Source organism: Myotis lucifugus, unplaced genomic scaffold (assembly GCF_000147115.1).
Source record: "Myotis lucifugus unplaced genomic scaffold, Myoluc2.0 scaffold_402, whole genome shotgun sequence".
NCBI lineage: Eukaryota > Metazoa > Chordata > Mammalia > Chiroptera > Vespertilionidae > Myotis > Myotis lucifugus.
In genome coordinates this window covers 197,722-220,115 of record NW_005871450.1, presented here as the reverse complement: position 1 = coordinate 220,115, position 22,394 = coordinate 197,722, and the positions used below count along the sequence as shown (strand labels likewise).

At 42.3% G+C, this 22,394-nt stretch overlaps 1 protein-coding gene and 1 pseudogene across 12 annotated transcripts in view; one reads left to right on the top strand and one right to left on the bottom strand.

The window, feature by feature from the left end:
• LOC102423232 (zinc finger protein 227) overlaps nucleotides 1-22,394 on the top strand; it is a 104,919-nt gene that overhangs the window by 35,000 nt on the left and 47,525 nt on the right. Inside the window, exons 1-5 of one of the 12 annotated variants that reach the window (XM_023743588.1) lie at nucleotides 9,698-9,796; nucleotides 10,338-10,510; nucleotides 12,500-12,590; nucleotides 14,389-14,515; nucleotides 22,272-22,362. The exons of 6 other annotated variants lie outside the window; for them this stretch is intronic. In XM_023743588.1, coding sequence (XP_023599356.1) covers nucleotides 12,576-12,590; nucleotides 14,389-14,515; nucleotides 22,272-22,362 — 233 coding nt within the window. In that variant the 5' untranslated portion in view covers nucleotides 9,698-9,796; nucleotides 10,338-10,510; nucleotides 12,500-12,575. 5 more of the 12 variants (XM_014467545.2, XM_014467547.2, XM_023743586.1 and 2 more) reach the window with 5 other exon arrangements.
• LOC102423530 lies at nucleotides 8,078-9,483 on the bottom strand (annotated as a pseudogene).

The following is a 22,394-nucleotide window of genomic DNA, read 5'->3' as shown; positions in this document are numbered from 1 at the left end:
ATGATTCTCTCTCATCACTGATGTTTCTGTCTCTCTCTCCCTCTCCCTTCCTCTCTGAAATCAATAAAAATATACATTTAAAAAATAAAGTACAATTCTATCTTTACTTACCTGATAGTGTGTCTCATATGTTTTGTTTATCTATCACTTCTCTCTCCCCAGTGGAATATAATCTACAGGAGGAGAATTATCATTATTTTGTTTATTGCTGTATCCTCAGTGCCTAGAATAGTCCAGGACATGGCAGATACCTGTAAATATTTATTGACTTAATGAATGAATTATTGGATAGGCGAGCCTTACTGTCTTTCCTGCTGATGGTGATATGATAGTTTCTATTCTGTTTATTTTCCTAAATGCTTATTACAAAATTTGACATTTATTTCATAGCTCGTTGAAGGCCTGTGATTTTTTTTAAATATATTTTTATTGATTTCAGAGAGGAAAGGAGAGAAAGAGTAAGATAGAAACATCAATGATGAGAGAGAATCATTGATCGGCTGCCTCCTGCACGCCCCACACTGGGGATCAAGCCGGCAACCCGGGCATGTGACCTGACTGGGAATCGAACTGTGACCTCCTGGTTCATAGGTCACTGCTCAACCACTGAGCCATGCTGGCTGGGCTAGGCCTGTGATTTCTGATTTGAAAAATTGATGTGAAAGGCCAATTTATCTACAAACAGAGTTCCCACACTGTTTTCAAACAGACAGTCAAGAACCCGCATAAGAAACTATTGCACAGACCCTCATGTTTCCTTTTCACCCCGTCACTCCATGACTCATGGAGACAGCTAATAAGCGATACATTCAACAGAGCAAATTAAAGATATTGAGTATATTTATTTTTTTTTTGTCGCCAGATGACAGCCCATATAATTTCTACTTACTTAGATGCCCTTAGCGTCATTGTGTGTTTGTGTGTGTGCACTTGACCCACATCCCAGGGAAACTTCTAAGCATTGTGATTGTGACTACACTGTGGAACATGCCTTCCCCGTGGCTTTCCTGGAGCCTGGCCTAGGGGGCATATTCATTTCCAGGAGTAAAACTTTCTTTAGTGAGGATTCTGGTGTTTTCTCCTGGACCGTTCCCCCACAAATGGGAAAAACATAGTCTGCATTCCCTGAGCTCTCAGACAACAACCAGCTTGCAGGCTGCCTTTCCTTTGCACGATTTGCCCGTCTGTAGCCCGTTTGCTTCTTATAAAGTCAACATCCATGTCACTGTCACCAGGTTTCTCCATATGCAAGAAGGGGAAGAATGAGGATAACAGTAACACCAGTCACACATCTGAACGTTGTCTATTCTGATCCATTTTGGACAAAATGATGGTGTATATTTCTGTGGCTTTATTTTCTACAAATTTCGCCATTAAACAAATGCTACAGAATAATGATTGCACAGGATTTCCCTTTATTTTTATAGAGACATATTGTTTCATTTTCAGCTGGTGAACGATCTGACCTGGAAAGTATTAAGAAACTGCCCACTCAAAATTGTCACATCCTCAGAGAGACTTCTATGTCCTCCCTGCAAAACTATTTTAAAGTGACAATTTATGAAGTTTAACCATAAACTGTAGTACCTATTAAGAGGTACATACTTACCTTAGCAGTATTTTTCCAAGGTACTTACCTTGGAACTTATCTTTCTATTTGAGTAATTTGTTTAATTAAGGACTTGGTACGTTCCTGAACCAAGTTTTCAATTTTTTGGTACAACAAGCCATCCTAAGAAATTCATCTCTCAGTGTAACCAAAGGAAATACTATACATATGTGTCGATTTCTATGTATGACTTTGCAAGATAATATGTGCAATGAGCTCATTCCTGCTGGTGACGATGCTCTGATAGTTTCTATCCTGATTCTTTATTCCAAATATTTATTGCATGTTTTTTGTTTTGTTTTGTGTGTGTGTGTGTGTGTGTGTGTGTTTTTAAATATATTTTATTGATTTTTTACAGAGAGGAAGGGAGAGGGATAGAGAGTTAGAAACATCGATGAGAGAGAAACATCGATCCGCTGCCTCCTGCACACCCCCTACTGGGGATGTGCCCGCAACCAAGGTACATGCCCTTGACCGGAATCGAACCCGGGACCCTTCAGTCCACAGGCCGACGCTCTATCCACTGAGCCAAACCAGCTAAGGCTGTGTGTGTTTTTTTAATTGATTTCAGAGAGGGGGAGAGAAACATCAATGATGAGAGAGAATCATTGATTGGCTGCCTCCTGCACGGCCCCTACTGGAGATTGAGCCCAAAACCCGGGCATGTGCCCTTGACCAAAATCAAACCCGGGACCCTTCAGTCCATAGGCTGACTCTCTATCCACTGAGTAAAACCAGCTAGGACTATTGCATGTTTTAAAATTTGTTTTACAGCTAACTAAAAGGCTGTTGTTTTCAATCTAAAAACTGATGTGAACACCCAATTTCTCTCTGTCCAAAGTTTTTCCACACTCTGTTTTGAAAGAGTCCAGAAGCCTCAGAAGAAGCCATTACATAGGCCTTTGTGTGTTGTTTTCACCCTTTAATTTTCTCATCACCCTTTGTCTATTCCTGTGGGTAGACTTGGCTTCATAGCAAAACTAGTTTCTTTTATCAGATATCTTAACTAAGTTCTGTGTGTATCAACACAGAACAATAAGATGAACTACACATATTATGTAGAATTTACGTTGCATATATAGATACAAACAGCTCTAGGTTTTTTACATGCAGGATTATAAAGAGTTTAGCCAACTACAAAGTTTAGAGGGACAGTTTACACTCCTCTTCCTGCACTTGACACCAACTGCAAGTTTGGGGGGTGGGGATCCTCAAACTGCCTTCACTTTGAATGAGTCTCTAGATGGCCTAATAGAACTCGCTGAATGCTGTTATACTCATAGTTAGTGCTTTTAAAGGGAAGGATTCACCTTACAATTAAGTAGGAGAAAAGGAGTCTAGAGAAGAGCCAGACACAGAGCTTCCACTGTCCTCTCTGTGTGGATCAAGGACGTGTTTCTGTGTTACTTTCCAACATAAAGGAGTGAAATTACACAGGGTATTGCCAATCAGGGAAGCTCCCCTAAGCCTCAGTGCAATGGGGTTCCATCACATGGCCAGCATACCTTGAATAGTTTTATGAGGTTATTCTGTCTTTTGATTCACACCACCAGGTCACTGAAAGCTTTATCCACAATCACAATCTGGTCTTTCTGGTGTCGTTAGCCTCATTCCAGAATCATATTGTTGTACCAGCCAGTGTGACTCCAGACCCTCATGTCTTTCCAGACATGACATTTCAAATGCTCAGAGCTTATCTCTCAGATGTGGAGGGCAAACGCCAGATCCCTTTTTGGGTAAGATATCTAATGTAAGGATGTGTAACGTAAATCCAAATATACAAAGTATTGATTATGTTACTGCTTTTCTTTAAAATTTGATTCATACTTCATTGTGTATATATTTGCTTCATAATTTACTATCGAAGACTTTACACTGATTATAAAATTCAATGGAAACAGCAACTGATTAACGTATCATATTACTATATTTGTTATGAAGTCTTTGATTTCTAAGTTGTACCTCACATAGGAGACTTGGTGTGGTTCTAGATTTATTTCATTGATGCTTAGTGGAAAAGAGCCTACTGGACTACTTCTTGGTTTCTGTAAACCAGATACCATGACACATATCCAAAGGACATAGTGAATAGTCCCTGGATTTATTGAAGTCTCACGCTCTCTCCTAAATGTGAATTCTTTTTTTCTTTCTTTCTTTGTTTTTAAATATATTTTATTGATTTTTACAGAGAGGAAGGGGAGAGGGAGAGAGAGTTAGAAACATCGATAAGAGAGAAACATCGATCAGCTGCCTCCTGCACACTCCCTACTGGGGAGGTGCCCACAACCAAGGTACATGCCCTTGACCGGAATCGAACCGGGACCCTTCAGTCTGCAGGCCGACGCTCTATCCACTGAGCCAAACCGGTTAGGCCTAAATGTGAAATCTTAAAGACACTGGACAAAGTCTTCATTTATCCACATCTTTAAATTCTCTCTTATAGGAGGCAAGATTCAATATGAGATGGAGACTCTTACAGAACTAGAACCACATGAAGAACTTTCCTGTTGGCAAATATGGCGACAAATTGCAAGTGACCTAATCAGGAGTCAAGCCTCCATGATCAAGAGTTCTCAGTTCCCTAAACACGATGATTCAACCAGCCAGGTTGGGGCAGGACTATCTGTAACTCACACAGGCCAGAAACCGTACTGGGGAGATGAATGTAACAGATTCTTTTATGATATCTTCAACTTTGATCTTCATCAACAGATACACTCAGGAGAGAAGTCTCATACATGTGGTGAGTGTGGAAAAAGCTTCTTCTTTAGCTCAGGGCTCCGTATTCATCAGAGAGTTCACTTGGGAGAGAAATGCTATAAGTGTGATAAGTGTGGTAAGGAATTCAGTCAGAGCTCACGTCTGCAAGCCCATCAGCGAGTCCACACTGTAGAAAAACCATTTAAATGTGAGCAGTGTGGGAAAGGATTCAGTCGTAGGGCAACACTTAGTGACCATTGCAAATTACACTCAGGAGAGAAACCTTTTAAGTGTGAGGAATGTGGGAGGACCTTCCTTCATGCTTACCATCTCTACAACCATCAGAGAGTCCACACTGGGGAGAAACCGTTCAGATGTGATATATGTGGGAAGAAATTCCGTCGTAGGTCAGCACTTAATAGTCATTGTGTGATCCACACGGGAGAGAAACCGTACAAATGTGAAGAGTGCGGGAAGTGCTTCAGTTGGTGCTCACATCTTTACATCCATAAGAGCATCCACACGGGACAGAAATCATACAAATGTGACAAGTGTGGAAAGAGCTTCTACTCTAAGACAGAACTTTATCGGCATCAGAGGTTTCACACAGAAGAGAAACCCTATAACTGTGCGGAGTGTGGGAAGAGCTACAGATGGGCCTCCCTTCTTCTGGCCCATCAGCAAGTCCACAGCGGGGAAAAGCCGTTCACATGTGAGGAGTGTGGGAAGAGTTTTGGTCGGAAAGCATACCTACAAGCTCACCTACTAAAAGTCCACACAAGAGAAAAGCCATTCAAGTGTGAGGAGTGTGGGAAGGGCTACAAGACAAGCTTGGATCTGGAAGTGCATCGGAGCATCCACACAGGAGAGAAACCATATACATGCTGGGTGTGCGGCAAGCACTTAAGTAGGGCCTCACACCTTAAGCTTCATCAGAGAGTCCACACTGGAGAGAAGCCATACAAATGTGATGCGTGTGGTAAACTTTTCACTCAGTTTTCACATCTACAGTCTCATCAGAAAGTTCACACAAAGGAGAAGCCTTACAAGTGTGAGGTATGCGGGAAGCACTTCAAGTCAAGGTCATACTTTAAACTTCATTGCAGAAGCCATGTCGGTGATAAATTTCATCCATTCTCAGAGGAAGGAAAACCTTTGTTTCATTAAAGTGAATGTCTCAGCCATGGCGCAACATATCCCAGTGATTCTGAGACTACACAAGTGTTGCGGTGAGGGCATGAGGGCAGGGAGCGTGTTAACATTGATTAGCACTTTGTATATGTATTCAGTACTCGTTTGTTAAATCAGTCAAAGGAAGAAAATATATATAATATTTTTAAATTGTATCTGGAAGAGGAAACCTGCAAAAAATAATTCAGGGAAACAAACATGAGTTGAAATACAGAAGTACACTGGGTCCTGCACGCCACAGCATTATTTTGGTAGTATCCTGGCAGTTGGCTCCTGGCCTACCCTCTGGCTCTGTTCTGAGGTTGGGTTCTTACTATTTGGGTTTCTGCCTGGTGTTCCGTTAGTATATATAATATAAATTCATCTTTTGGTTTTTCTCACAGTGCAAACAGTTTTAACTTTGCAATAACTGGCTACTGCACATATCACAATTGACATTTTCAACAGTGTTAAGGCAAGGGTTCAAAGTAACCCATTAAAAGGGTCAGATTTAGCCCTGACTGGTTTGGCTCAGTGGATGGATCGTCAGCCTGCGGACTGGTTGGGGCTATGCCAAATTTGAAAGACATTTAGTTTCTCAACTTCCTATATTCTTCCCTTATCCCCATGAAAGAAATACCAGAAAAACTTGTTGGGATTTGGTAATTTCATCAAATGTATTCATTACTGGCACTGGAATGCCATTTACATGCTTTTCTTTTTTGGTAAACACACATCTTTGGAAAACATATAACAATGTGTAATTTAGAAGTCATAGTTTAAGAATTTAAGATTATGAGATTCAAATAATTTTTTAATACCACATCAGTAATGCCACACAATTTTTAGAATGGAACTAAGTGTTCATCAGTAGAAATTTGTTTAAGTTACATATTTCCAAAATAACTTGGAGTCATTAAAGTGATGGCAAGGACATGTAATAACAGAAGAAGAACATACTATGGGCTTTGTGAACTCAGACTGTGGCCTTCATAATAGAATTAAGTTCATAAATCTGTGTATGTGTGTATAAAAATAAAATGTGGAAGTGATACTGGTAGTAATGATCTTCTCTGGCATGACTATTTGGTAGTATTTCCATTTTTTTTAATCCCATTATGTGTTTTAATTTCTCAATGAACATCAATTTGATCAAACTGGTAAATTATGTATAATGGAATTTGAAAAATGATTAATATGAATCCTTTACAGTATGGATTCCTATTAAGATTGTTCTATGTTATCATATAAGATCAAAATTAAAGAATAGGACTCCATCAGTATTCAAAAATTTTTTTTGGTTATTTGAATACACAAATAAGTTAATACATGTGACACATCTTTAGGCATAAGCCAGGGAGCAGGCAAGTACTGGAGATAGATGTAAAGTGGGGATACACATGTTGGGGAGGTTAAAAATAATTCTTTGAAGAAAAGATGTGCATGGGTAGGGAACAGCATAATAGTTGAGATGCCATTCTGTACTTTTTTTTAATTGATTTTTTTTAAAGAGGGAGAGAGAGAAACATCAATGTGAGAACAGTACATCTATCAGTGGCCTCCTGCACACCCTCTAGGTATCAAGCCCACAACCCTAGCATGTGCCCTGACTGGGAATTGAACCAGCAACCTTTTGGTGCATGAGACAACACCCAACCAACTGAACCACATCGGCCATTCAGTACTACTTTTTTTTATATATATATTTTTTTATTGCCCGGCTGGCATTGCTCAGTGGTTAAGCATTGACCTATGATTCAGGAGGTCCTGGTTTGATTCCTGGTCAGGGCACATGCCTGAATGAAGAATAAGGGGAGTGACTTTATCCCCGAAATTACACTGTAAATTCTTATGGACACAATCCTCCTTTTCCTGGCTGTCAAGGAATTGAGGAAATCCTTGGCAAAGGTTTGTTATAATCTCTAAGGAATTTTTTGCATAGTTTGGCAAGGGAGTCCAAAGACCAGTACTTTTGTGACCCACTAGCTCTGTCTATTGCACCCATGTCTCAGTGTCGCTCCATGGTGGCTGGCTGGAACAAGGTTCAGAGTTCTCTCCAGTAGTTGCCAAGCCCACTTAGACCTGGTCTGGATGCATGAAACAATTATCTCCTGGATCAATGCAGCAAAGAAGGATAAACACTGGCTTTTTCTTACCTAAACAGGAGAAAGCTCCTGGCTGAGGTGTGGCCATCCATGGTGGGCTGTGGCTGTGGTGGTGGCTGAGTGACACAGGGGGCACCAGACTATTCTAAACAGAATTGCTTGTCCTTCTCCAGTGAAACAAGGAACCCACATACCAACAGAGTATTCACTTTCAAACAGGTCACCACCAATAAAGCAAAATGACCCAAGCCTAAGCCAGCCCCAGAAGATACTGCCATTCCTGCTGGAATTTCCTGGTTCCCATTGGAAATGGGAACATTTTTTTAACATTTTCCCATCTGCTATGACTACTCCTTATTCTCTTCGCTCTGGCAGGTCTGTGTGGGAGGGACATGGAAAGGCCCCTGGGTAAGTTGGAAGGGTCCAGTGTTGGCAGTGATGCCCCTGCACGCACAGGGTGGGTGTGTGTGCCCTTCCTTGCCAGAGCTCCCGCTTAGCTGGACTGGCTGTTGAGTCTTCTTTGGATCAGTTGTCTCACTGAGTGGCCCCAGGGCCCAGTACTGTCTTTTCACTCTGAGCTTCTGGAGGGCAGGCAGCGGCAACAGTTGTCGAAATACATGCCTCCTAGACCCTGAGTTCAGGAACAGCAGCACCACAGAGGGTGGTGGCAGCTCCTTGTTGCATGGACTTGGTGAAAGGCCTGGCCGAGGTAAACAGCGCGGTGTACACCCACCAGCTGCGACGAAGGGAGGAGTACATCATGTTTCCTGGATGTACTGCCTTCCGTGTGACCCCACGCAGGGAGAGACAGTGACGGAGCTCATTGGAGAATAGAATGTTGCAGAGTTTGGACCAGTTGTAAGCCAGCGCGGTCCAGTAGTCATTTTTAGGTGGGGAGAGGTGGCTGAAGTTGTCCCGAGAAAACATAATATCTGTAAATCTATGGGACTCTGAGGAGACCACACTGACAGATTGGGGCTGAGCCGCACAAGACATCCTGAAGGAGCTGGACAAGGCAGAAGTGCCCCCGGCGATTCGCCTGGAAGCTGGTCTCCACGCCATCTGTTGTGAGGCTCCAGGGCAGAGCAAGAGCCACTGCGTTGCACACAAGCACATGCAGAAGCACATGGTTGGCCTTGAACACCTGTGCACGCTACCAAGCAGATAGGTCCAGGGTGACCGCGGGTACCCGGGCTTTATGCCATTCTCCCAAAATGCAAGACATGACTTCACTGGCTCTTGTCCTGGTCCTACAGGCCAAGATCACGTGAGCACCTTGAAGGGCAAAAGATGTGGCGATTTCATACCCTATTCCTGAATTAGCTCCAGGAACTACAACCACTTTGCCGGTGAAATCCCCCCTGGGTGCTACCATCGTATTCTGTCTGGTGATTGGCTTTGTAGGATTATCATCCATCGTAAGTGCCAGTCTTGGGTCCAAACAGTTATTTTGTTTACTAGTATATGGTTGACCAAATACAGTGTCCTTCCTCATGGGTTTCTTGTTCCCATCTATAAGACAAATCTGCTATTTGTTTTCTTTTCCCGTTTTTCGGATGTTCCCATTAAGTCTTCTCAGTGTGACTGACATCATAAACCCAGCCGTCTTTGGTGGTTCTCTGCTCCGAGTCTAGTGGCAGCTCGTCCTCGCTGCGCCGGTGCAGGTCCGCGAAGCGCAGGGTTGTCGTGGCAACAGGGACGCTGGGTCACGCTCCTCCTCAGACGCCGGCTGCAGGGTCTCGCGCCCAGGAAGTCGCTCCTTTCAACCGAGCGGCCGCGCTCCCAAACTCCCTTGATTTCTTGAAGATTGTATCTCCTCACTTATTCTCTTTCCAACACTATTCCTATCATAATTGGACTCATTGCGACTTCAGGAAGTCCTGTGTCTATGTGATATTTTTTCTGGAAGACTTAGGGAACGTCCACAGATTCTCAGTGAAAGAGTCCACGTAACTAACCAGGAAGTTGGGATTCTGGGAGTCTCTCCGCTCTGGCATTTTGGGAAGTGTAGTCAAGGAGCTCCCTGTAGTCACAACACTTTTTCCTACAGCGTGAGCCTGTACGTAAACGTTTTCCTTCGGAATTCTGGGAAGTGTAGTCCAGGCGTCTTGTGCAGTCGCGTGCACTTCCGCTCAGGAAGGCGGGTCTGGTGAATTCTGGGAAATTTAGTCCCGAAGCCTCGTGAGATCGCAGGCACTTCGGTTCTGGGAGTGTAAGGTTTTTACTGTATTTTCCGTAGGGTGGTCTGTCCGCTCGGCCTCTCACCGGCCTTTCCGAACTTTCTGGGTCTATGCGTAAGACCCGCCGTGACTCCGGGGTCGATTTAGGGGAAAAGAAGCCTCTGCGGAGGGTGCGGTATGGAAGTGCGGGGTCGCCGGTGCCTCCGAGCTATGCGTCTGGGGCGCTTCTAGCGTCGGGAGTGGGACGGGCTGGAGTCGCCTTTGTCTCCTGGTGCGAGTTCCCGGGCTGCCCTCTCGCCCAGACCCCCCCCCCCCCCCTTCGTGTTCTGGCATCGGGCCTCCATCTCCCCGGGCCTCCCGGGACTGTTCTTTAAAGTGAGGATATCAGGACCTTTCTAACAGAATTGTTTTGGGAATTGAAAGAAGGGGTAGAAATAGAAGTATTAATTTAGTTCTTGGCACGTTGTGAATGGTGATCTCTCCTTAGTTTTAATTTCCTCCGGGTTAGGGTCAGATCCGGACGGACCACGGCAGACCTCTTTTTTTTTTTTTTTCTTCCCCCTTTTTTTCTAGGAATGTAAAGGTTGCTTCCAGATTGCACGGAGGGAGAAGAGGCTTTGACTTTCCTCGAGGACTTCGGCACGATCGTGGCATGTCATAGCATTCTTCCCCCGGCCTGACTTCTCAAAAGGGACCGCACCGAGCGAGAGGGCGTGACTGCTTGGCTGCTGATAGCAAAGCTCCGCGTGAGTGGGACTTGAGGTTTTCATTTTACAATGATGTTCACATAAATCGGAAAAAGTGTGGGATGTGAACTCGGGCATGGGTATTGATGATAATGAATCCTTAACTGCCAACTTTGGTGATAAGGATCTTATACGGATAAATACATGATGCCACATCGTGGCTCTGTGAAAAAGACTGCCTTTTTCCTATTCTATAAAATGAGATCAGTCCCAAGGAGCATAACTTTCCCCCCATAGTCACCCACCTAATAAGAGGCTGAGCTGGGGTTGGAATTTAGGAAGTCCACGTTCAGAGCTATAATCTCTTGGCTATATTCTCCTAAGCCATAGGAACTAGCTGGAATCAGGCCAGGTAGTTAGTACTTGATGTTGAGAGACCTTAAAAACAAGGGCAATGGGCTTGAACTTTTCTGTGAGTTTTTAAAACATTGTCAACTAGTTTGTTTCTTGTTCTTATAAAACATTCAGAAATTACAATAGGCACCATTCAAAGATTACAGAAATATGAGAGAAAAAAATATTTTAAATTACCCATTCATTCAGGATATAAATATAACAAGTATTTAAGTGTCTGATGCATTTTTTAGTGTTTTTGTATATATTTGTATATTATAAATAAATTTTATCATACCTTTCTTAATGTTTTTCCCCTTATGTGTTTTTACAATGATAATTTCCAAACACTGCCAAGAAAGAATGAACTAATGAACTTCCATATAATTTCCTAACGTATTACTAATGGTGGTTAATAGTGTTGCCTGTTAGCTATTGCTAGGAAACATTAGCTAACATACTGTTCTATAGTCCTGTATTTATTTTGTTCTGGTTTTCATTTAAAATTCTCATAATGTAATATTTTTGGACTCATGGAAAGGCAGCACAGACTGGCAGTGTACGTAGTTGGTTTTCCCCCAAGTTTCAAATTCCAGTTTTATGCATTGCCTTAAGTTGTACATTTGTTTATAAACATCTGACAACATTTTTATAATACTTCTTTTAATGTTCTTTAATGGGAACAATTCCACAGCCGTTGTCTTTTTTTTCTTGATGCTTTTTAAGAGTATAGAGTCAAGTTATATAGGAGACAGCCCTTCATTTGGGGTTTAATTTGGTATAGTCCATGTTTAGGTTCAGATCTTGCATTGCGGCAGGGATTCCACAGAAGTGGTGAGGTGGAGCCAAAGGATGTTGGTTTGTCCCTGTGTTGGTGAACTCAACTTCGCACACTAAGCTAAGGTGATATCTATCGGATTTGTCCATTGTAAAGTTACTGGCGTGTTTGTTTTTTTTCTCAAAAATAATATAGCATATGGGGGAAATACATTTATTACTGGGCATTCTACTGTAAAGACAAGCTTCTCCTTCTCCCCACTTATTTATTCATTTATTCAAATATAAGTATTATATCAGTATGGACTCAGAATCCATAAATTAGTTTTACTAATTTAAGTGACACGTAGATTAACAAACACTTATTTTTACCAACTTGTGGTATATTATGCATATCATAGAATTCACCCATTTTGGGTGCAACTTTGCTTAGTGGAGCACATTTTTGTTTCTCTGATTAGGTTCTTCTTGCCCAGTTGTAACTAACCTTCATTCTCTTCCCAGATACCTAAGCAACCACTAACTTACTTTGTCTCCATAGATCTGCTTACTCTGGACATTGCATATGAATGGGATCATACAATATGCAGTCTTTTGTGACTGAGGTTTCTTTCTCTATCCATAATGTTTACAAGGTTTATCCATGTTCTACCGCAATCAGTACTTCATTTCTTTTAATTGGGGAATAATGTTCTGTTGTGCAAATATGCCACAATTTTATTCACATATAGTTGAAGTTTCAGTTGTTCCCAGTTTTAGGTTATTATGAATAAGGCTGCTATAAATATTCACATGCTAATTCATAACAATCATCCATGTAGGTGAGCAGCATTCATGTTTTTTTTTTTTCATGTTTTTTTCATGTTTTTTTTTTTGCAGGCACTGCCAGGCACAGTTCTGCCTTCCTGGGATCTGTATTACTCAGGACTGTGTATCTCCAGAAGTAGGAGGAAAAATGACCACATTTAAGGTGAGTAGGACATGCCTTTCTCTCTCTTAAAATTCCACCTCATGCCCTAGCCAGTTTGGCCCAGTGGATAGAGCGTTGGCCTGCAGACCCAAGGGTCCCGGGTTCGATTCCAGTCAAGGGCATGTACCTGGGTTGCAGGCTCCTCCCCGGCCTGGGCCCTGGTCGGGGCGCCTGCAGGAGGCAACCAATCGATGTGTTTCTCTCACATCAATATTTCTCTCTGTCTTTTACTCTCTCTAAAAAGCAATGGGAAAATATCCTCAGGTGAGGATTAAAAGAAATAAATTTAAAAATAAAATAAAATTCCACCTCATTACCGACATGGCACGTTTCTCTTGGGACAGCTCCAGCAGAAGAACGGGTATTTGAGGACCTGTTGTGCTCCAGGGTGTTGAGTTTACTTTGCATTTGTTTTCAGTTTCTGTTTATTATTTATTTTGTAGAGCAGAAAAATGACCAGAAATGAACACTTCTCCCACTTTACTGTTTCCCAGCTAACAGATCAGCTGTTTTCATTTTCTAGTATACTTTTCCTCATGTGCATTCATAGCTGTGTTTGTATTCATGATATACATCTAATTTTAAATTGTGATTTTCTTCCCTCTAGTGTTATATAATGTTTCTTTTTTAGGGCTATGTCACATTCCCCTTGAATTGATATACCTTTTAATTTTTTGTTTTTACCTACCCCACATCCCACGATAGCTAAAAGCTACTTCTTTTTTTCTTTTTTCTTGTTATCTATTTATTTTTAAATCTTTATTGTTGCGATTACTACAGATGTCCCTCTTTTTCCCCCCATTGCCCCCCTCCACCCGGTTCCCGCCCCACCCCAGGCCCTCACCACTCTATTGTCTGTGTCCATAGGTAATGCATATATGCATACAAGATCTTTGTTTAATCTCTTCCCACCCCCCTACCCCCATTCCCTCTGAGAATTGTCAGTCTGTTCCATTTCCATGCCTCTGATTCTATTTTATTCACCAGTTTATTCTGTTCATTAGATTTCTTATTTATTTTTAGATTCAATTGATAGGTATGTATTTGTTGCCATTTTGTTGTTCATATTTTTTATTTTTTTCTTCCTCTTCTTTTTTTAAATATATTTTTATTGATTTTAGAGAGGAAGGGAGAGGGAGAGAGAGATAGAAACATCAATGATGGCCGAGGCCGGTTTGGCTCAGTGGATAGAGCATCGGCCTGCGGACTGAAGGGTCCCAGGTTCGATTCCGGTCAAGGGCATGTGCCTTGGTTGTGGGCATATCCCCAGTGGGAGATGTGCAGGAGGCAGCTGATCGAGGTTTCTCTCTCATCGATGTTTCTGGCTCTCTATCTCTCTCCCTTCCTCTCTGTAAAAAATCAATAAAATATATTTAAAAAAAAAAGAAAAAAACATCAGTGATGAGAGAGAATCATTGATTAGCTGCCTCCTGCACGCCCCTTACTGGGGCCCTTGACCGGAATCCATCCCGGGACCCTTCAGTCCGTAGGCTGACGATCTATCCACTGAGCCAAACCGGTCAGGGTATGTTTAGGGTTCTTGGAGGTTACTTGTAAATAGACCCAATGAGGGCACAAAATAAAAATATGAGGACTGTGGTCACTGCCGTACTTCTGCTGAGGCTGAGGAGAATCAGTGTGTGGAGTTGGAGGAGAAGGGCTGGGATGTCTACACATCGACTTAAGTTGCTCAAAATCTGAAACCATTTCTTGCCCATCCTCTCTACCTTCTCAGTGCTGTCACTTTTCAAGAGGCCACTGATTAGAAGATTGAGGTTACATGTGTTTGGTGTTGTAGGAGGAACTGACCTTCAAGGACGTGGCTGTGGTCTTCACCGAGGCGGAGCTGGGGCTGCTGGACACTGGCCAGAGGAAGCTGTACCAAGACGTGATGCTGGAGAACTTCTGGAACCTGGTCTCAGTGGGTGAGGACAGGTGCCCTATGTACTCAGTATCAGCTCCCAGGATTGGCTTGTGTCCTCAGGCATTCAGGGCACTGTGGATCTTGGTTCCTGGGTCAACACTCAACTGCTGAGCCACACCAGTTGGGCGGCACTGTGGATCTTAAAACAGTTGGTTACAGACTTTCGTGGACCCGACTTTTGTACCAACACTTTTTAATGCAATAAAATAAGGGAGAAATATCAGTTTGTTAGGAAGAACAGAATACTTTGCAGCAAAAACACTGGCCAGTTGCATGAGTGATCTAAAAACCATGGGAAGAGCTTTAATAAAAATAGGCATTGGTTAGCAAGTGGGTTTTATAAATACATTTCGTGCATATTTCTCTGGGTCATGAGATATTGGCATTTCTTAAAATAGGTCATTTTTTTAAAAAAAATGTTTGAAAAACACTTATTTGACTAATTAAGTATGCAGTAGGAATCTTAAATTTCTAATAAATTATACCTTTAGTGTGTTCATTTAAAATACTAGAGGCCTGGTGCACGAAATTTGTGCACAGGTAGGGTCCCTAGGCCTGGCCAGCAGGGGCCTGCCTTCATTCTGCACCATCCCCTGGTGAGAGAATCATTGATCAGTTCTTTATGCACGTCCCACGCTGGGGATCAAGTCCACAACTCTGGCATGTGCCCTGACAGGGAATCAAACCATGACCTCCTGGTGCATAGGTTGACACTCAACTACTGAGCCACACAGGCTGAGCCACATCACATCTGTATATATAAAAGGCTAATGTGCAAAGTGTCCCCTCGGGAGTTCGATCACTTGCTATGACGTGCGCTGACCACCCAAAGTTTTCCCAAACTCTGATTTCAAAGAGACAATCTAAAAGCTTCAGAAGGAAGTAGGGATAGGTTCTCTTGCTTTCTTTTCACTTCAAGGAATTTTGCCACCTTTGATTTTCTCATTAGCATCATGCTTGGTGTATGCACCCTTGTGTCTTTTAATTTGACCAAAAGTGAAACTTTTTGGTGGGACTCATTATTCATTCAACATACATTTTCTGCGTACTTACTATACTCTAGGCATGGTTCTGTGCAGTAGTTATGTGCTCTAGGAAATGTGTTCAGTGTAAAAGTTAATGTGTGTTCAGTGTATAAGGTATAAAATGCATGCCTCTTTGATGCTGTGTTGTCATGGGGAAGACAGTTAAACAACAGTTGACTTAGTGTGTCTTATGATTTGGCTCAATAGATTGAGCATCGACCTGTAAACTAAAGGATCCCGGGTTCAATTCCAGTCAAGGGCACCTGCCCAGTTGCGGGCTCCATTCCCAGTGTGGAGCGTGCAGGAGGCAGCCAATCAGTGATTCTCTCTCATCATTGATGTTTCTATCTCTCCCTCTCCCTTCCTCTCTGAAATTAATAAAATACATCTATACTAATATTTTTTTTATTTTTTATATATATATATTTTATTGATTTTTTAAAGAGAGGAAAGGAGAGAGATAGAGAGTCAGAAACATCGATGAGAGAGAAACATCGATCAGCTGCCTCCTGCACATCTCCTACTGGGGATGTGCCCGCAACCAAGGTACATGCCCTTGACCGGAATCGAGCCCAGGACCTTTCAGTCCGCAGGCCGACGCTCTATTCACTAAGCCAAACCTGTTTCGGCCATCTATACTAATAATAGCCTAGGGCCGTCATGACCTAAATGACCAGACGGACAACTGGTCACCGGGAAGTCCGTGGAGCACCTCTTGGTCCCTCCCCCATAGCCCACAGGCTCCTATCACAGCAAGGCTGGAGGCAGGTGGGCAGGCCGGGTGGCAGGGTGTGGGTGGGGCGAGGCAGGCGCAGCGGCTGCGGATCAGGACCAGAGAGAGGCCCGGAGAGAGAATCAGGGCCTGATCAGCAGCCTCTGCGGCTGCTGTTGAGGCCCAGAGAGGGAGAGAGACAGGGCCTGATCCGCAGCTGCTGAGGGGTTAGGGGCAATCAGGTTGGCAGGGGAAGGCAGTTGGGAGCAACCAGGCTGGCAGGGGAGGGCAGTTATGGGCAAGGTCAGGCCGGCAGGGGAGAGCAGTCAGAGGTGATCAGGCTGGCAGGGGAGAGCAGTTAGGGGCGATCAGGCGGGCAGGGAGAGCATTTGGGGGCAATCAGGCCTGCAGGGGAGCAGTTAGGGACAATCAGGCAGGCAGGCAGAGGCAGTTAGGGGTGATCAGGCAGGCAGGCAGGTGAGTAGTTAGGAGCCAGTGGTCCCAGATTCGAGAGGGATGTCAGACTGCTGGTTTAAGCCTGATCCCTGTGGGGTCCCAATTGGAGAGGGTGCAGGCTGGGCTGAGGGAACCCCCCCATGCATGAATTTCGTGCACTGGACCTCTAATACATATATATATATATATATATATATATATATATATACTGTGTAGAACATCAATAAAGAGCTTGGAAGTTGCCGGAGGTGAATTGAGTCAGGACAATATTTATTATTTTACACTGGGTGGTAAAGAGCCTTGTTGGTGGGCTGACATTGAGTAGAGACCTAAAAGACATGAGGAGCCATCCATGTGTCTGTCTGGAAAGAGGTTCTGGCAGGAACTAACTTGTCCTGGGTTGGCTTTCTGACTTTATTCTGTGACCTCACCTTTTCCTTCTCCCAGATTCTATCTCTGTTGTAAAAGATTACATTCCACTTTTTCACTTATTTTTCTAATAATCTGGATTAGTGTCAGGCTTTAGAACTATGTATGTTATCTGTTCAACTTGATTTCCCTTTTGTCGTCCTCATGAAGGAAACTTGCCAGTAGGAGCTAACATTTGACTGTCTGCTTTACACTCACTGTGTTTTAGCCTGTATGTGATTAAATACTTACTCCCAAATCTGCAAGTCATTCTAACCATTTCAGTCACCTCGGCATTGAAGTAACTTTCCAATAAAATGATCCAAGGCGGAGTTATATAGAGATTATTTATCATATGTCTACTGGAGCAACACAGGAGGCTTTTAACTGACTATTCCTACAGGAAGAGGAGTGAATTTTTCCTTTATAAAATTATTTTCAGAAGTACTTTTTAAAAATAAAAAGGTCATTTTTTAGAACACTTTTAGGTTTACAGCCAAATTGAGAGGAAAATAGAAGATATATATTCCCTACTTTCACACACCCACACACTCTTACATTATTGACATCCCCCACAAAATACAATTGATGACTCTACATTGACACATCATTATCACCCAGAGTCTGTACTTCACATTAGAGTTCACTCTTGGTGTTACACATTTTATTAATTTGGACAAATGTATAATTATGTATTCCACCATTATAGTATTGTATAGAGTATTTTCGCTACTCTAAAATTCTTCTGTGTTCCACCTATTTATCCCTCCCTTCCCTTGACCCCTGGAAACCACTGAAATTTTTATTGTCTCCATACTTTTGCCTTTTCCAAAATGTCTTATAGTTGGAATCATACAATATGTTCTCTTCAGATTACCTTCTTTCACTTAGCAATATGCATTTACCTTTCCTTCCTATCTCTCCATAGTTCGTTAGATCATTTCTTTATTAGCATTGAATAATATTCCATTGTGTGGATGGATATACCACAGTTTATTTACCCACCTACTGAAGAACATCTTGTTTGCTTCTGAGTGTTTTTTTATTTTTTTATTGCTTAAAGTATTATAAAGGGTATTACATATGTGTCCTTCCCCCCCCCCCCGCTTTTTTTTTTTTAAACATATTTTATTGATTTTTCACAGAGAGGAAGGGAGAGAGATAGAGAGTTAGAAACATCGATGAGAGAGAGAAAAATCGATCAGCTGCCTCCTGCACATCTCCCACTGGGGAAGTGCCCACAACCCAGGTACATGCCCTTGACTGGAATCGAACCCGGGACCTTCCAGTGCCCAGGCCGACGCTCTATCCACTGAGCCAAACCAGTTTCGGCTTCCCCCCCGCTTTTGACAATCCCCTGGCCTCCCCTACCCACCAGTGTCTGATGTCCATTGGTTATGCTTATATGCATGCATACAAGTCCTTCGGTTGATCTCTTACCCCCCTCCCTCCTGCCCCCCAACCCTCCCCGGCCTTCCTGCTGCAGTTTGACAATCTGTGTGAGGCAGCTCTGCCTCTGTATCTATTATTGTTCAAAAGTTTATAATGGTCTTTATTATCCATGAATGAGTGAGATCATGTGGTATTTTTCCTTCATTGACTGGCTTATTTCACTTAGCATAATGCTCTCCAGTTCCATCCATGCCATTGCAAATGGTAAGAGTTCCTTTTTTACAGCAGCATAGTATTCCACCATGTAGATGTACCACAGTTTTCTAATCCATTCATCTACTGATGGGCACTTAGGCTGTTTCCAGATCTTTGCTATGGTGAATTGTGCTGCTTTGAACATATGGGTGCATATATCCTTTCTGATGGGTGTTTCTGGTTTCTTGGGATATATTCCTAGAAGTGGGATCACAGGGTCAAATGGGAGTTCCATTTTTAGTTTTTTGAGGAAACTCCATACTGTCTTCCATAGTGGCTGCACCAGTCTGCATTCCCACCAGCAGTGCACGAGTGTTCCTTTTTCTCCACATCCTCTGTTTGTTGATTTCTTGATGATAGCCAGTCTGAACCTTGACCTCCTGGTTCATAGGTCGATGCTCAACCACTGAGCCATGCCAGCTGGGCTGGAATACATTTTTATATGCTTAATTGCCATCTATATATCTTCTTAGGTAAGGTGTATGTTAAAGCTTTTGACCCATTTATTCTTTGTTTTCTTATTGTTGAGTCTTAAGTCTACCAGACCTGAGGCCCTGAACCTAACTGTCCCCTATACCTGGGCTCCTGAGCATTAAAGAGAAAAAACCAACATGATATAGAAAAATGTTAGTTACATGCAAACAAGTGGTTAGAATAAGATGGAACTTGGAGACATTGTAGAAAATAGGTCTACCTTTCATCTAGCGCCAATATTCCACCTTTGTGTGCCAATCCACCCAGCAGGATGAGCCTTGTTTCAGACAGAGGTACTTCTTGCAAAGTGAGCACCAGATGTTGCTCTTCACCTTCTTGCATGGATTGTCTTTGAAGACACTCCAGGATTTTGCTTGTTGTACCTGGAGTGCTTTTCCATGCACACAGCACAGATATGATTAGACGATGTCCCAGGGGGAATCTCTGGAAAATGATTGCCTGGGGTCATCCGTTGAGGGAAGGGTTCCTTTTGTGGGTGGCTGTGGGCTGATGTCCTGTATCCACCAATAAGTTGCAGGCACAGTTTCTGAATATATCTGGTGAAATAAACTGGCTTTTTTGAAGCAGCTTGCTGCTTTGAAGCATACAAGATATAAGAATTATAACTGGCCCACATAAAAAATTTTATGAAAAGCTGCCAGGGCCAGCGGTAATGACGACAAGACCGGTGAAGGCGGGTCATCTGGTCATTTTTGTCACAGCCACCCATATATTTATTATAGTCCTTCACCAGCTGTGGCATCTGTATTTCTTGCACACTGCCATCTTTATTTCTTCTGTTTATTACTACATTTTGGGCTGGATCGTGGTAGTTTGAAATAAATGTGATGGGCTTTCTATCCTGCCAAACTAAACATGTTACACTTTCTTGACATAGATAGCAATTGTCACCCCTAGCAAGTTTTTTTTACACTTTTCAGCGACTTGGGAAACTGCTTCCTGTTTTGCTGCAGGGTTCCCACAATTCCTGTGTGTAATTCTGACAGTGCATATTTAGCAAGGGTTACAGAGTTGTAGAACCGGTCCATGACAAGCACATGAGATTTATTTTCCATTGCACATGAGGTCAGGAGACGAACAACTGTATTTCCTACTGCGCCCAAGTCTTTTATAGGCATTGGTGCAGCACCAGTATAGATTTCTGCATTCAAAATGTAGCCAGTCTCACCTTCACAGAGAAGGAAAGACTTCATGCCCCACTTTGTGGGCTTATCCTTGATATACTGCTTGATGGCCAAGCGGTTTTTTGTCGGGATCATCCCCTCATCTAGGCTCAAATGTTGCTTTGGCAGATAGAAGTGAAGAAACTTAGGGAGCAGACTTTCCAAGAAAGGCCTAACTTTATATATTCTATCTGTCTTATCGATATCTGTGTCTTTCTCATCAGATATATGTAAAAAACTCCAAAGGGCCAAGAATCTGTCTCGAGTCATAACATTTCGAAATCCAGGAGTAAACCCAACAAAGTCAGAGCCCTCATTTGTCCAATAATCCCAATAGCTGGGCTTTATACATAAGTATTCCATACAGATCCTCAGTCCAAGAAAAGCCTTCATTTCTTCCACTGTGGCATCCTTGAAATTTTTGGCATTGTAGGAGTTCGGCTTTGCTATATGCAATTGGTGGGCCCGGAGGTTGGTTTTCTCTGTCAAATTTTGCCAGAAAGTATCATCCAAAAACAAGGAAAAAAAGTCAATCGGTTCACTCTCCTCTGTGATAGATCCAGGAATGTTCACTGGGCCTTTTCTATACTCAGTGAAATTCAGATCTGTATTTGGTGATACAAAATTCCTTGTCCAACCTTCATCACCACCTAGATCTCCCCCATCAGCTGTTTGAGGGACACGCCCCCCTTCTCTTATTATCAATCTAGCTCTAGATCTATAAGGTTCAAGATTCTCCTCATCGCTCGAGCTCTCACTGTGTCACTTGAACTGGAAACGTATTCTTGATGAAATTCTGACTCCTCAGAGTCTGAATCAACCAAAGTATTGATCACCTGTTGGACTGTGATAAGCCTAGACCTACTTCGTTTTCCTGTTGAAGTGCTTGGTTCATCAGCCACTCGTTTCATTGTGAATTTTCAGAATTTTTTCACGTCAAACCACACAAAGTCAATTCAAACACATGGGGGCCGACATTTGCAATGGCTAACCATGAGGTTTGACCACGATTGGTTGGTTATTTTTAGTTTGCGACACATTTTTCTCACGTACTAGGCAAAGTACCGAAAATTAGGTACCACGGTATAGTGGCAGATTCGCAAATTACCGAAAAATCGGTACAGCAGTCTGGTAGGGTTAAGAGAAGTACTTTTTAAACTAATTGAAAATTTTATTGAGAAAGTAATCTCCACATGTTTAGATAACTTTGTATAAACATAATGTTTTTGGAGTACCAACGAGGGTAAATCTTTTAAAAAATACATTTTTAAACTGAAATTACTGGATATGGTCAAAAGTTTGTAAGAGTTGCAGAATTGCCGTAACCGGTTTGGCTCAGTGGATAGAGCGTCGGCCTGCAGGCTGAAAGGTCCCAGGTTCGATTCTGGTCAAGGGCATGTACCTTGGTTGTGGGCACATCCCCAGTAGGGGTTGTGCAGGAGGCAGCTGATCGATGTTTCTCTCTCATCGGTGTTTCTAACTCTCTATCCCTCTCCCTTCTTCTCTGTAAAAAATCAATAAAATATATTTAAAAAAAAAAGAGTTGCAGAATTTCCAGGAATACTTTGAATATGTAAATATAAATACTTTAAAGTATTGGATATTAGATTATATTACATGAACCTAAAATTCAAAGTATTTGTTTTGCTTTTCCTTAAAGTTCTATTTGATTCATATTTTATTTATGTAACTTTTTTTTCTACATAACTACATGATTTACTATTCAAGATTCTACACTAACTTTGTTATTCATTAGAAACTAGTGGCCCAGTGCACAAATTCGTGCACATTAAAAGGAAATTAATTAGAAGGAATATTTTAATATCACTATTCGCCCTTTCTTTATAATAGAAGTGTCAACCAAATTCGCGATTGACAATGACAGATCAAAACACATGCGTGCGATTGGCGACAACAAGAGCTTTATATGTATCACGCATGTGTAAGTCAACTTAGCCTTTTATATCTATAGAA